This window comes from Thermobia domestica, chromosome 6, assembly GCF_964235325.1.
Source record: "Thermobia domestica chromosome 6, izTheDome1.hap1.1, whole genome shotgun sequence".
NCBI classification, from domain to species: Eukaryota; Metazoa; Arthropoda; class Insecta; order Zygentoma; family Lepismatidae; genus Thermobia; species Thermobia domestica.
The window spans coordinates 39,051,993-39,065,511 of NC_137459.1; the positions used below are offsets into that span (position 1 = coordinate 39,051,993).

Genomic DNA, 13,519 nt, shown 5'->3' on the forward strand with positions numbered 1-13,519 from the left:
AAAGAATGTAAATTATGTATTTTATATGATACATTATTAACAATATAATGGAATTAAAGAGATGTAAACACAATATTATGTACAAAGTGAAGGTACCTAGGATAAACATATAATAAAATTTATACTTATTTTTATCAGGGTTTATGTACGCAAGATAGAGAATGAATCGTTTATATTTTAAGTATATTAGACACAGCTGCAACTGTAAGTGAAGTGGCTATACCAATTTAGTGAATAGTAATTTAAGAAGAAAATATTTGAGAGTTTTAGACCAAAAATGGCAGCACAGAAAAATTAATAGACTGCCCATTCTTAGCTTATCTTTATTTTGTTGCGTTATGGCAACAGTGATAATTTGGCTTCTTGTATTTTAAGATACTAACAGCATCTTTGTAATGAATTGGTTTCTTGATTTAAATACTTACTTGTATTTATATATTTTACATCCTGCATCGAAGTAATACTGTATAGCTACAGCAATATTTTGAAAAAAATAGACCACGAGGACAATATTAAAGAAAGAATGTCGGCGAACAGTCGATTTCGCATGAGCGAAGGAGATTGGATATGCAATGATCCTCAGTAGGTTTAATTGTAAATTGTAGTTTATGAAGTGGTTTTGGTGCTATGCTATAGTGTTTCTTCATCCGAAAGAAGTCTTGTGCATGTATTCAGTTAGAAAAGAACCATTAGGAATTAAGATTATCCGTTGTACAAGGTTGTATCGATATTATAACACTATAAAATATATTACAGTATAAGCAAGGCTTACTGATGGAATATTTACTACTCGATCATTTAAAATTTCATTGGTAATACAGATGTAGATGATTTGATATTTTTTAATGAATGAATGTAACAATGTAGTTAGTAACTTATTTCACTGTATGACCAGGTGGCGAAACGATGTTTCAATGGTGGAGCTGACAACATTGTGTCCGCGGGTTTTCTCGGGGTACTACCGTTTCCTCCCACATTCTCGCCCACTTGTCTTAATCATTTGTCTTCCTTAGTCTAACGGGCATAATCGTGGGATGTTAAAGTGAAAGTTTGAGACTAGTGTTATAAAGATGCAATTTTCCAGTAGGGCTAATTTATGGGTTCATTCAAGCAGACGGTTCTACCAAATAGAAAATTTATAGTAAAATACGGTGTGAAACATTTTTCGTGAAGGAATAAGAATGTGAGTGTAAGTGTAAGTCAGTGCACAGCACACTGAAATGAATTTTGAGTGATAGTGAAATTATTGTATGTGTAAGTGTGCTCTTTCACTATACGCGTTTATATGTATCCCCCGTCGGTGATGCGCCTGCTCTCTACGGGCGCACCCCCTCGCTACCAATGGTGCCCCCTCCGCTGTGATCCTACCCTGACTCGGTTAGATAGCCTTGGTGCTTTTTAGTGGCCACTTAGCACAAGTTGGTTAGTGTTTTATGCACTGTAGTTTTTATGTCATCTGCAAGTGGTAATGGAGCTTTTCGTTTAGTGCATGCTCTGCTAAAATAAATACAGACCTCTAATCTAACCTGAAAGTGTAATAAATGTGTGAAAATTTGGTAAAACCGTCTGCTCGAGTAATGCCTAATTTGTTTATGTATACGGTATTGCGTTACAGTTTAATGTTTTGGGGTTAACTGCTGAAGATAGCGGCTCCAAAGTACAACATTTACGCGGAAATAAACAGAATCAGACGATATATATGGTGATTAATTAGGGAGGGAAACGAAGTTAATTTCTGGACTAGGCCTATATATGTTAGCGTGTTGATGCGATATGAGGTAAACCAGCAATAGAGCATAACTTCACAATTTCAAACTCACTAATTATTAATCTAGGACATGCCTGCTGCAGTAAGGTAACACGGTAATGTATAGCGGAAACTACGAAAGGAGATTGAACCAAATATGGTGAAACGGAGCTAATATTTGGGTACTATCCCATTTTATGAGGGCATAAGTTTGTAAAATGTACGAAAGAAATATGTTACTTGATTTCACAATAGGATTATACGAATAATAAAATGTATCGGGACCTTATCCTTTACATGTATAATAAAGGTAGAAATACAAAATGAAATCTTGTACGTCCCACCTTTACACTGGCTAGGCTAAAGGAGACGATGGTGAGGAGGAAAGAATGAAATGATGAAATGAAGAAAGTAGGGGGGAACGGGAGAACCCTGAGAAAACCCCTTACACGGTGCTTGTCCATCACAAAGTTCACTTGCCGCGAGCTGGGATCGATGCACCATAGATGAACGCTCTACCAGTAAGCCACCGTGGCCCGTAGAAGTACGAAATGGAAAACGTGCTCTTTACCACTTAATACTCGATAAGGAAGACAAAGTGAGGTGTTATGTGTACAAACTGATTATAGAAGTGTCACACCCCATGCACGTTTTTTGTGCCATGTAAAATTTTTCCTACTATCCTTGTTTATGCGTATAGCCACCGTTGCTGACGCGCCTGCTCCCTTCGGACGCACCCCTCGGTACTGCTCGGGCCTCCCTACCCTGACTTGGTTAGATAGCGTTCACCCTTTTAGCAGCCACCTAGCACGAGTTGTTTTGTGTTTTTAAGTTAATTCATATTTATACATTGCAGTTTATATGCTATATACGCATACACTAAGTTATGCTCAGTCCTCCTAAAGTCAGCTTACCCATATTAATACAACTTTTCTCTTAAAAACACCTTCTAATACAGTAAGAATGAATTTCTTGCTGAGTGAAAATTTTATTTCATGAATATAATAAGTGTTGCCTTGTGTGGCGATCTTGTATCGGAGAGAAGTATTTTAGTATGCGTTTTGAAATATTTGTTAAGCAGAGGCAGGTATTTAATGGGGGCTTCGCACCCAATCTTCCCTCTGAAAGTTTATTTGTATAACACAAGTGGTGTTTTGTTACATCGCTGGTTGGAAACAGAAAAAGGTAAGGATTCACTGTTTTCGTTATTTCTTAGTAGGTGTGGTTTGCGAACACTTACCAGTTTTGCGCACTGATTTAACAGAGGTGAATACGCATCTATTAGAGAACAAAGGAAGCATGAAAATAAGAAATGTTCGTGATTAAGAGTTAAGAAATGAAATAAAATGAAATCTTACTTTTATGTCCCACGGTTATGCTGGCTAGGTTAAAAGAGACTGTGATGATGAGAAATGAAGAAAGTGGGAGGAAACGGGAGAACCCCGAGAAAAAACACGCACACGATGTTTGTCCACCACAAAGTTCACAGTGCGAGTTAGGATCGAACCAGGAATCCCATGCACCACAAATGAATGAGCTACCGATCCCCCCGTAGATTTTTTGATATTAGCATTCCCTGCCAGTAGTTTTGATCTGTATGTGCTTCGATGGATTGAAAACGAATTATAATTTTTAATAGAATTCAGTTTGTAATTTACCTTGAACCTTAACATGAATGACCCGTCATGAGAGGGTTTTGGTACACCTTGAAAAGTGAAGAATTGGTATTTTGTGCTCAAATTACAAAACCTGGGCATAAAACTCTTACTGCTGCTTTAAAAACTTCAGTTATATTACCTTCAATTGTTGTCATCTTTTGATGGATAGCCTGTACACTGCGCCAAGTTTGTACTGTATACTAGTAAATATGATTTGAGGCCAAAATATGTAGACATACATATTAAATTGGATTTGTATTATTATGGTGTCTGGTTTTCAGAACTGGCGCCTAGGTAGGAAGAAAATTTTTGCAGGTCTTCTAGGTAATGTGAATATGACTATTCGGGCACACGCGTAACCTAACCTGACCTAACAAATGTAAATCATCTGACCAAGTGAAGCCCTCTATGGTTATGACCCTGCAATTTAATCTTGTTTGACTTTGTTTTTTGGATACCTAGAAAAATACGAAAGATTTTAAGTTCACACAAACAAACAAAAAAAAAAGTTTTATGTTATTTGCTGGTGGGGCCATCCCGGCTTCATGAAGTACACTAGCTCATATGGAAATGAATCATATTTTTTCCCTTGTGATGGTGCACGTATTTAATTTTTGATCATTATATATGACATCCATTTATTTATTCTTTGTATTCTATTTTGTTAAATAAGAGATTTGGTCATAGCCATTCCCTGGAATCACATGCTCACTTCTCTATCCTGTTCTTTCGTGAGTGTTAAAAGAGAGAAAATGCACATCCCAGCTCCCCTCTGTATTCGCAGAGCTTTTTCGTCATCTTTCCACTAAGAGAATGTTTCAGGCGCCACTTATCCACACCAACACGTTCTCCGTTTGCTTCATCTTTCTACCCTTTATTTTAAAATATTAGAAATAAGGATCAACCAATAAAAACAAAGGTGAGATTGCTTTAGGAGAGAGTCTTCTATATGTTTAAAAAATAATAGTAGGAACAGAGAACGTAAAAGGATCGAGATCAGTGAAGATGCGAGTGGCCTGCGAAAAGGCAACCGTGCTAGGGATAGTGCATCAATATTATTAACTAGCTGAATATACCCATACTTCGCATGGGGACTGTATTTGGCAATCATCGCTAATGAAAGTGTCACCATTGATCTCACCGACCGTGAAAACTATGAATTCGACACTAATATCGGTCATTTTCTAGTACTTTTACATGTCCCGGTAAACGGCCCCCCGAGACACTCACTTGTTCGAATTTTGAAAAAAAAAAAAACGCTTCGTCTTGATCTGGTGCCTAAACCAAAGTACCCCTGACCAAAATTTGGTAACTCTCGGTCCACTCGTCTGGTCCCCAGGCCGCACACAGACAGACAGACAAACACTATTTAGATTAGATTAGACAGACAAACTCTATTTTATTTAGATTAGATAGGTTAGATTAATAACAAGACGATGAAGTTGCTACCATAATTGACAGTGACTATCGTGAATTACCATGACCGTGAACAATGCAAAAGAAAGATGGTTTCCATGATTATATATGTAATATCAGAGTGACGAAATTGAGATTCAATCAAACTGAAGGATAATTATCTTATGAACGTGTAGCGATAACTTGCGGAAATGGATGCATATTGAAGGCGAACATACGGGACGGATGCAAAGTCCAAGTGACACATTATTGAAGACTCATTGTTGGTGCCATCACATCATAACAAAGTAGAAGGTCAACGGAACTCGCTGAAGAGTGGTAAGATCGTCTAGTATACACAATTAAATAACTATTGGACGGCCAGAGACTCAATTGCTTAAAAAAAATTAACTTTGTTTCACTATCTTTGATAATAACGTTGGAAAAATAGTGTCTTATTCTTGTAAACCTGAGGCAAAGTCACCTAAGTTTTTAATATCACGTGGTAATTAACCTGATTATGTACATCATATATATATATATCATAAATTTTGTAAAGTGGCTAACATATACTTTCTCAGATTTTATTTGTGTCATATATTTCGCCCAGTCACACCCTTTAACAGAAGAATAATTAATAGTTTACCACGATTACATGTGAACGTGTTATCTCTGATTCCCATTGATTGTAAAAAGTTCAATTTATACTATGCAGAGTAATTATGACTTAAATATACCTTTGGGCTCATTAATTAGATACTCATATTTAGTAAGCGTTCGTGAAAATTCTTGTAGAAAATACAGATGGTTTCGTCAACCCGCTATTGTCTTCATCTGTGTAAAATCTGAAGCTAAAACTGCTTAATTCGTCACAGATTTCTCCAACTAAATGTGATGATGAATTCATTATGTACTAGATGCAGATTTTTTTTTTTTTTTTCAATTTTTTAATTTTCTTTCTCTTTACTTGCAATGTAGCGATTTCATAGAATTTTATAGCATTTAACATATAGTTGAAATAATGTGTTTATGCACATACTAAGGCACTTACACCTTTTTTTGTAGATGCGGGAATGTGAATTTTGCTCGGAGAAACTCGTGCAACCGGTGCGGAAAAGGTAAGTCTCAAATTAATATTACATGATATCGTCTTTCACTTTAGTGTTAATGCGAATTTTCAGATGATATTTGTGTTATACGCTTTTGAGGAGTTTATTGTTAAATGCATGTTCTTGTATGAACTTTGTTGAGAAGTAGTCATTTTACGTATTTAAATCTATCACACTCACCTCAATGTTCCTCGAAGCCAGAAAGTGTGTTAAAATGTCTTGATATTTCAAAAAAACAATTCGTTTTTTCTTCATCCGACAGTGAAGATTACTACCTACATTACGTATTCTATTTTCGAGAATTTTTGGATGTATATATATTCGTGAAAACGTATTAAAATGAAAAATATAGCTTAGAAAATAATTTGATCTAAGTGTCTAAAATTTACTTAAAGTTTTGTTTGCTGCTATAAAGTTTATACATATTATATTACTTCAGGAAACATGGAAATGAGTCTTATGAGATTAAGTAAGTGTTTCTTACTTTCTATAAGTAACTCATATGCCGACTAAGACAGTACAAATAGGTAATTGAACGGTAGCTGTTGTGGGATAGGAGTTTCATTTTCACTTTGAGAACCAGCTTCTTGGTGATTATTATCCTTGTTGGATTAAAAAATCCAATATATTCCAATCAAAAATTTTCTTGTAGGCCTTATATCTGGATAAATATATATAGTGTAACCAAACCCAAACTGCCGCTTAACTCAGTATGATGTACTTATTCCGTAGAAAATACGAAAACTCGATTTAGGGGCCGTTCAAAAATTTTGTGGTCCCAGATCCAAAAACTAATTATTGGTCAAGATCACAATCTTTTGATGCTTCCTAAAATTCTTGTGAGATAATATAGTTTTAGTTCAACGTCTGATGTTTTGTGCATGACCAATAAACTGTACTTGTACCAGAAATCAAATTCTGCTAATACGCGAAGGAGTGCGGTTGAACTGTTAAGCGACTTTGGGGTCATTCCATTATAAATCGTCGAACACTCCCCAGGTCACCATCTGGGATTTTGATGAAATTTGGCACACAAATACCTACATCCCTCATAAGAAAGTCTGTAATGTTTTATTTTCCTATCGCTACCAGTTCCTGAGAAATCGACTAAGAAGTGAGGCAGTCCGCATCGTGACTTGCTGAACACGCTGATTTTTGTAAGTTTGCAATGAGCAAGAACTCGGTTACCAATTACCTTATATGGATGAAACTTTTTCTGCAAAAAAAATGTATGCATCGTTGTATTGAAGTAATATGTTGAAAGTGGCATGACCATTTTATATTCGGATATGTAAAATGTCAAAATCAGCATTTTTTTTACATCACTGTTTATAAAGCTCATTTTTTAACGTGCTGTTGTGGGATAGGAGTGGGATTTCCTAGATAAAACAACAAATGCCTGTGTTTATGTGCAGTACCTTACATGGTAGTGAACTATATGCACCAGTAATGCAGAGCTGTTTACACTTTATTTACAGGATTTATGGGAGATTAAAGTTGGTATCATTGTAAAAAAACAAACTTTTTGCTTATTTTCACAGCCCTATTTAACTATGTTGACAGTTGAATATGAGTGTGATATTTTGGATGAACATTTCTACTTATGTAGCAAACAATTTATGTGAACTTCAAAACTCTGACGTATTTCCTTCCATTGTAAATCATCGCTTTTGTCAACAGGTGTCGGTAGTCTTTCAGGTTCAGAACGGATATGGAAAATGGAAGTAAAGAAGTGCGTGCGCTAGGTGAAATCATTTACACTGATTGTGCACTTGACAGCATATATTGTAAAAGTGTAAAAAGAAACAACCAGCTATGGACAGAAATCAATTGTTACAAAATAGTACAGTTCTGTGGGTCAAAATTACAGTCCAGTATTAGTAATAAGAAATTGAGCGTTCAAATAAATAAAGAAAAAACATGCACACAAAGTGAAAAGGAACATAATAAACCTATGAAATAGGTTACGTAACCAAATGATTCGTGCATGTTGTGAAACAAATGATTTCAAATTGTGGACACTTATATGAACACTTCGCAAAACAACATATCTTTATTTACTTTTTAAGACATGCTAATACTTTTTGGTAACTATTATCATCCAGTCTATATGTTGGTCCACTGCTACCTTGTAATAAAGGTACTTTCAGGTTACAAATAACATCATGGAATGGTATCCAGTCTTCATCTTTCCGCAGTGGCCATGACAGCACAGAAGACTCAGCTGGTACCATGAAATTCACACATACATCTTTATTTTCACATAACACTTCGTTGACCATACCAACGTACCACCTACTGTCATACATGCATGCAACGTACACACCACTGTGAAGCTTATGTTGCCATTCTTCTCATGCTTCCACCAGACACACTGTGGTACCAAACTCGTCTGCAGAAATTATCTTTATAAGGACTGTGTTTCCTCAGTTGGTATAATTACATGATGAGAGCGAGTTCAAGGAATGGTCTTCAAGTTTGTGTATTGCTTTTCTATGCATTCACTTTCCTTCGAGATATCTTCAGCAGATACATAAAAATAGTGTATACCTTTGATGTTGCTGTCAGCACATTCGTACATCCCCTGTGCAGTAACAATTGGTGTTGTAGGTGACTGAAGGCTGGCTCTGGCTGTCAATGTTTTTGTAGTTGCTCCTACACCATCACATGGGCTTTTACCGTGGGATGTTGCAAAATAGTGCCATTCTGCTTTGATTCCGATGACAGTTTCGTGCTGACATACATTGTAAATGTTCTTGTAATTTTTGTATTGTGATCCAGCACCATCACTGAAGAAAATTATCTTATCAATCTGCCTATCTTGAATGATTTGTGTCAGGTGTGTCATGAAATGCCTTAGGAATATACAGACAGTAGTAGCATTATGCTGCAAACTGTCTTATATGCAACAGAAATTTATACATTGCAGGGTTCCACTATCATTATAGTACACCACGAAAGGATTCACAGTTGCCTGGGATTTCTCCCAATGGTACCCCTGAACCTCGTCCTGTATAACGAATGTGTAATTTTCGGCAAAATCCAGTAAAACAATTAGCTCTGTTTTTTGAAGTGAAGTATTTATGTTACTCAGGTATGCAGCTTGAGCCTTGGCTATATAATGGTGCTGTCTAAGACTATCAATTCCCTGAGCCAGTATGTCACAAAACTCATTCACAGAGAGCTGTAGGGTTTGTAATGTCAACCGGTCTGTGTGAACCCAGTTTTTAAATTTAACACAGTCATCACCTTCAAGTAAGTGATCATCAAAACGGTTTAATTTGTGGCACTTGTCACCATTCCTAACACCTAAACTACAAGGTTCCAGTTCTCTGATGTGGTTCACAAATGCAAATGGTTACTTGAGTGATAATCATATACTAATTCCATCTAGTGGCCTGGTATAAGATGTGTGTAATCAACCAGGCTCTAGCATTACCATCTGTTGAGAATCTCTCTAATTACTCTCATTCTCCATATCCGTTCTGAACCTGAAAGACTACCGACACCTGTTGACAAAAGCGATGATTTACAATGGAAGGAAATACGTCAGGGTTTTGAAGTTCACATAAATTGTTTGCTACATAAGTAGAAATGTTCATCCAAAATATCACACTCATATTCAACTGTCAACATAGTTAAATAGGGCTGTGAAAATAAGCAAAAAGTTTGTTTTTTTTACAATGATACCAACTTTAATCTCCCATAAATCCTGTAAATAAAGTGTAAACAGCTCTGCATTATTGGTGCATATAGTTCACTACCATGTAAGGTACTACATAAACACAGGCATTTGTTGTTTTATCTCGGATATCTGTGACACGTTAAAAAATGAGCTTTATAAACGGTGATGTAAAAAATGCTGATTTTGACATTTTATATATCCGAATATAAAATGGTCATGCCGCTTTCAACATATTACTTCAATACAACGATGCATATATTTTTTGCAGAAAAAGTTTCATCCATATAAGGTAATTGGTAACCGAGTTCTTGCTCATTGCAAACTTACAAAAATCAGCGTGTTCAGCAAGTCACGATGCGGACTGCCTCACTTCTTAATCGATTTCTCAGGAACTGGTAGCGACAGGAAAATAAAAACTTACTGGCTTTGTTACGAGGGATGTAGGTACCTGTGTGTCAAATTTCATCAAAATTCCAAATGGTCGACTGGGGATTTTTTTCTAATTTAGGTGATTATATATGGACTGACCCTTTGAAGCTATGTTGGTTGAGTGATTGGGTTAGAGTTTTAACGTCCCTTTCAGCACCGAAGCTAAAGGATACGTTAACTTGCAAACCGTTGTGGAGTCCAAACCACATGAGCAACCACCGGGTATGTAACCTGGGTTTCCCGAAGGAGTCAAATGCCAGGGCCAAAGGCACACACGAGAAGGCTCAAGAGGCTATGCGTGAATTAAGAGATATCAAATTCTAGCTTACATAACCAGAAATAATACCTTTCATGTGTTCTCTTAGTTGAAGGTGCCAACTTAATTTTTAGTGGCTGGAATTGCTACCTTCTTACGAACTATGCTAAGATGGATGTGGAACTTAACGTAATTATTAGAACAAGAAAAGCTGTTTCAGAGTATTCTAATGACACACTCAGGAATTCGAATTATCATTCTACCTAAAGGTTTATGTGTTTCCTGAATATCACTTCCGAGTTTTCGACATTCCCCTGGAGTCTTGATCACGGAGGATAGAAACAGGAGAAAGGAAAGTAAAAACATCAGGGAAAATAAAAGGAATGGACGTACTAGGGTAGAGATGTGCTGGATACACTTTCTCAAAAGCAAAAATCAGAATTCGACAACCATATTTTGCACAGGGGCAGGTGGTTCGTTTTCCGTCTTCGTTTTCTTGTCTTTCTGACTACAGATGACAGCCAAACCACTAACTGTTTAAAAACAAATGGTCTGTGTATCTTCAAACAGACATTCCGAGTATTTCCGAGTATTTTTACTCTCACTATGAAAATCGTGTGCACTTTTAGCATTGTTGCGGAACGTAGACTTTTTTTTTTTTTTTTTTTTTAACATTAGCACTATAGCTTGTATGGTATACTTAAAATAATAAAAAGAAAAAAAAATGTGGGAAATATCCATTGACGAGCTTGAAATGTTCCCTGGTATTAAAATGCTAATTGAAGTTTTGTTTTCTTTCTTTTCTATATAGTTAGAATGCTGTTTGTGATGTAAAGGTATAATATTTAATTCGCCTATAGGCACAAATATCGAAGTATGCTTTTGCTTCTCTTTCCAGACAAAGGCGAAGCTCCAAAGAAAAAGAAGCTTGGTCAAGAAATCGGAAAGGCAGCAGCTGAAAAGAGTCGAGGATTGTTCAGTGCAGATGATTGGCAGTGTAATAAGTAAGTTCCTACCGCCTGATTTCATTCCATTTTAACATTTCATAAAGTTTCTTTTCTTTCGTTTAATATAGTTGACCTAAAACTATTCTCAGTACCCTCGTACTTTTAAACGAATATTAGAAATATTTGTGTATACTCTTACTCCCCTGTATACAGAGGAAGGAGAAAATATAAGTAAATATTCTACATCAGTATATAATATGCAGTGTAGAAACTACCGTATTTACGCGATTTTATGACGCACTTTGTTGTCGATTTTTTTTGCTTCCAAAATCAAGCTGCGTCTTAGATTTGAGTTATGCAAATGTAGGCCAGATTAGATAGAGTTTTGCCAAAAAATGCTAATCCCGTTAGTCACGATTCTGTAAAGAATGTGTATTTTGTGTGTATTTGGCCATCAAAACTGGAAAAATTCGAAAAGATAGTGATGCCGATGAGGAAACAGATGATGAGCACTAACGTGTCAGTGCTGTTTTTCCGAGTGTGAGTGCAAAACAGAAGAAAAGAATGAAGTTTAAATAATTGCTGGTTTGTTTGTGTGTGTGTACATACTGGTATAATATGATATCGATAATGGATTGCTATAGAACTGACGCAAGCAAGTGTTGTACCGTATGCACATGAATATACCGTAAATTCAAGCAGTAAGTTCAATGTTTATTTATTTTCTCATGTTTTATTTATTTTTTTCATCAAAATCAACGCAGTGATTTTTTTTTTTTTCATTTTCGTCAAGGGAGCTTTTTACATTCGAGGAATTTCCCCCTCCCTCCCCAATTTTTCCTTCAAAAATTAGGGGTGCGTCTTACATTTGAGGACGTTTCAGATTCGCGTAAATACGGTAGTAGTGTTTGAGAAAACAACAAAGATGCTGTTGCTTTCTTAAAGTTTTCTAATCAATTAATGATTATAGTGATCAATACATTTAGCCTAGGTGCTTTTCATTAGAATGTAAAACCTCCCTTGGTTTTTTACCATTGTACTTTCACCATAGAAATCAAGAATCAGCCATGTTTATGACTTGAAAATAAAACCTACATATACACAGTTGAACTTGCGCCATGAGGTAATCGTATCATAGTGTATGCGTATACGTCAATACTTCCAATGTTTCATTCACTACATTTGATTATCTTATTAAGTAACTACTGTCTCGTTATTATCACTCATGAGTGTGTTAATTTTATTTATTTATTTATTTTAATAAACGTTTTAATGAATTGTTTATTTTGCAAAAGCACATGCGTCAATAACTTCGCAGCAAATCAGGGCTCTTTAGTTACACGTAATTTCCTTTATAGTCTTTTAGAAAATAGAACAGGAAGAGATATTATGACTCCTTCCGTGATAACTATTAACAATATATTTAAATAAAAGACAGACCCCAAGGCCAGTATACAAGATGTAAAATAAAACCTAGTTTTAATAGGCGGAGGTTGAAATGCTTCTGTTTTATCGTTACAAAACGCATCGTTGGTGAGAGTAAAGAGTGAGAACTTCATGAGTCGACGTTATATCGACGATTAAATTTCATACAAAGAATTTAGATATTCAGAAAATCAAAATCAAGTGGGTTATCTTATTGTCATGGACGCTATTCACCTTAGTTATTAAACTTTTGTCAGTGATTGTATTTTTTAGTTCATTTCTCTTCAGATGACTTCCAAAGAACAATGAAAGGAAACTTTCGACATTTCAAAACCCAATTTTGGTCAATTAATGAATTCTTTATCTGTAAAATCTGCTATGTAATTCTGTCTTCGACATTGTTTCCAAGCACTGAAGTCATTATGTACGTTTGTGCATTGGCAAATATGATGAGAGAAGTATGTTCATAGGTACACGTATTATAGGGAGCTACCTTGTTTACCAGCGGGGGCTGAGGTAGAGGGGGAAAATTTTCAACAATTTTTCTGCCTGACTCTTGCGACACCCTTACCCTCCTTCTATATGTCAGCTTTGCCAGGGGTAGAAAATTGTTACGTGAATGTCATTCTGAAGAGTGTGAGAGTTGGTTATTTGTTGAGTGTTGTTGTGGTTGCGGTTTTGTTGCTTATTATTCATTTGACAATGGCTTCACAGCGTAAGAGGGCAAACTATACACACGCGGGTGGTTATAAAATATAGATGGGGAGTAATATGCACAATGTACCCAAATACGGTAATTGCTTATGCAAATTTGTAAATGACGAATTTAAAAAAAAATCGATAGGGATTGCATAAACTCTTTAATTAA

The 13,519-nt window shown here is 35.8% G+C and overlaps 1 protein-coding gene across 7 annotated transcripts in view; it reads left to right on the forward strand.

The window, feature by feature from the left end:
* Positions 1-330: 330 nt before the first annotated feature.
* LOC145687951 (uncharacterized) overlaps positions 331-13,519 on the forward strand; it is an 87,882-nt gene continuing 74,693 nt past the window's right edge. For 2 of the 7 annotated variants that reach the window (XR_014131820.1, XR_014131819.1), the window contains exons 1-3: positions 635-718; positions 5,866-5,918; positions 11,178-11,283. Coding sequence is in view for 5 of the 7 variants with exons in the window: in XM_081761546.1 (XP_081617672.1) it covers positions 524-582; positions 5,866-5,918; positions 11,178-11,283 (218 nt within the window). In the remaining 2 variants the exon portion in view is untranslated. Of the gene's footprint in view, positions 583-624; positions 719-5,865; positions 5,919-11,177; positions 11,284-13,519 lie in introns of those variants that run through there. The other 5 variants (XM_081761546.1, XM_081761549.1, XM_081761548.1 and 2 more) reach the window with 5 other exon arrangements.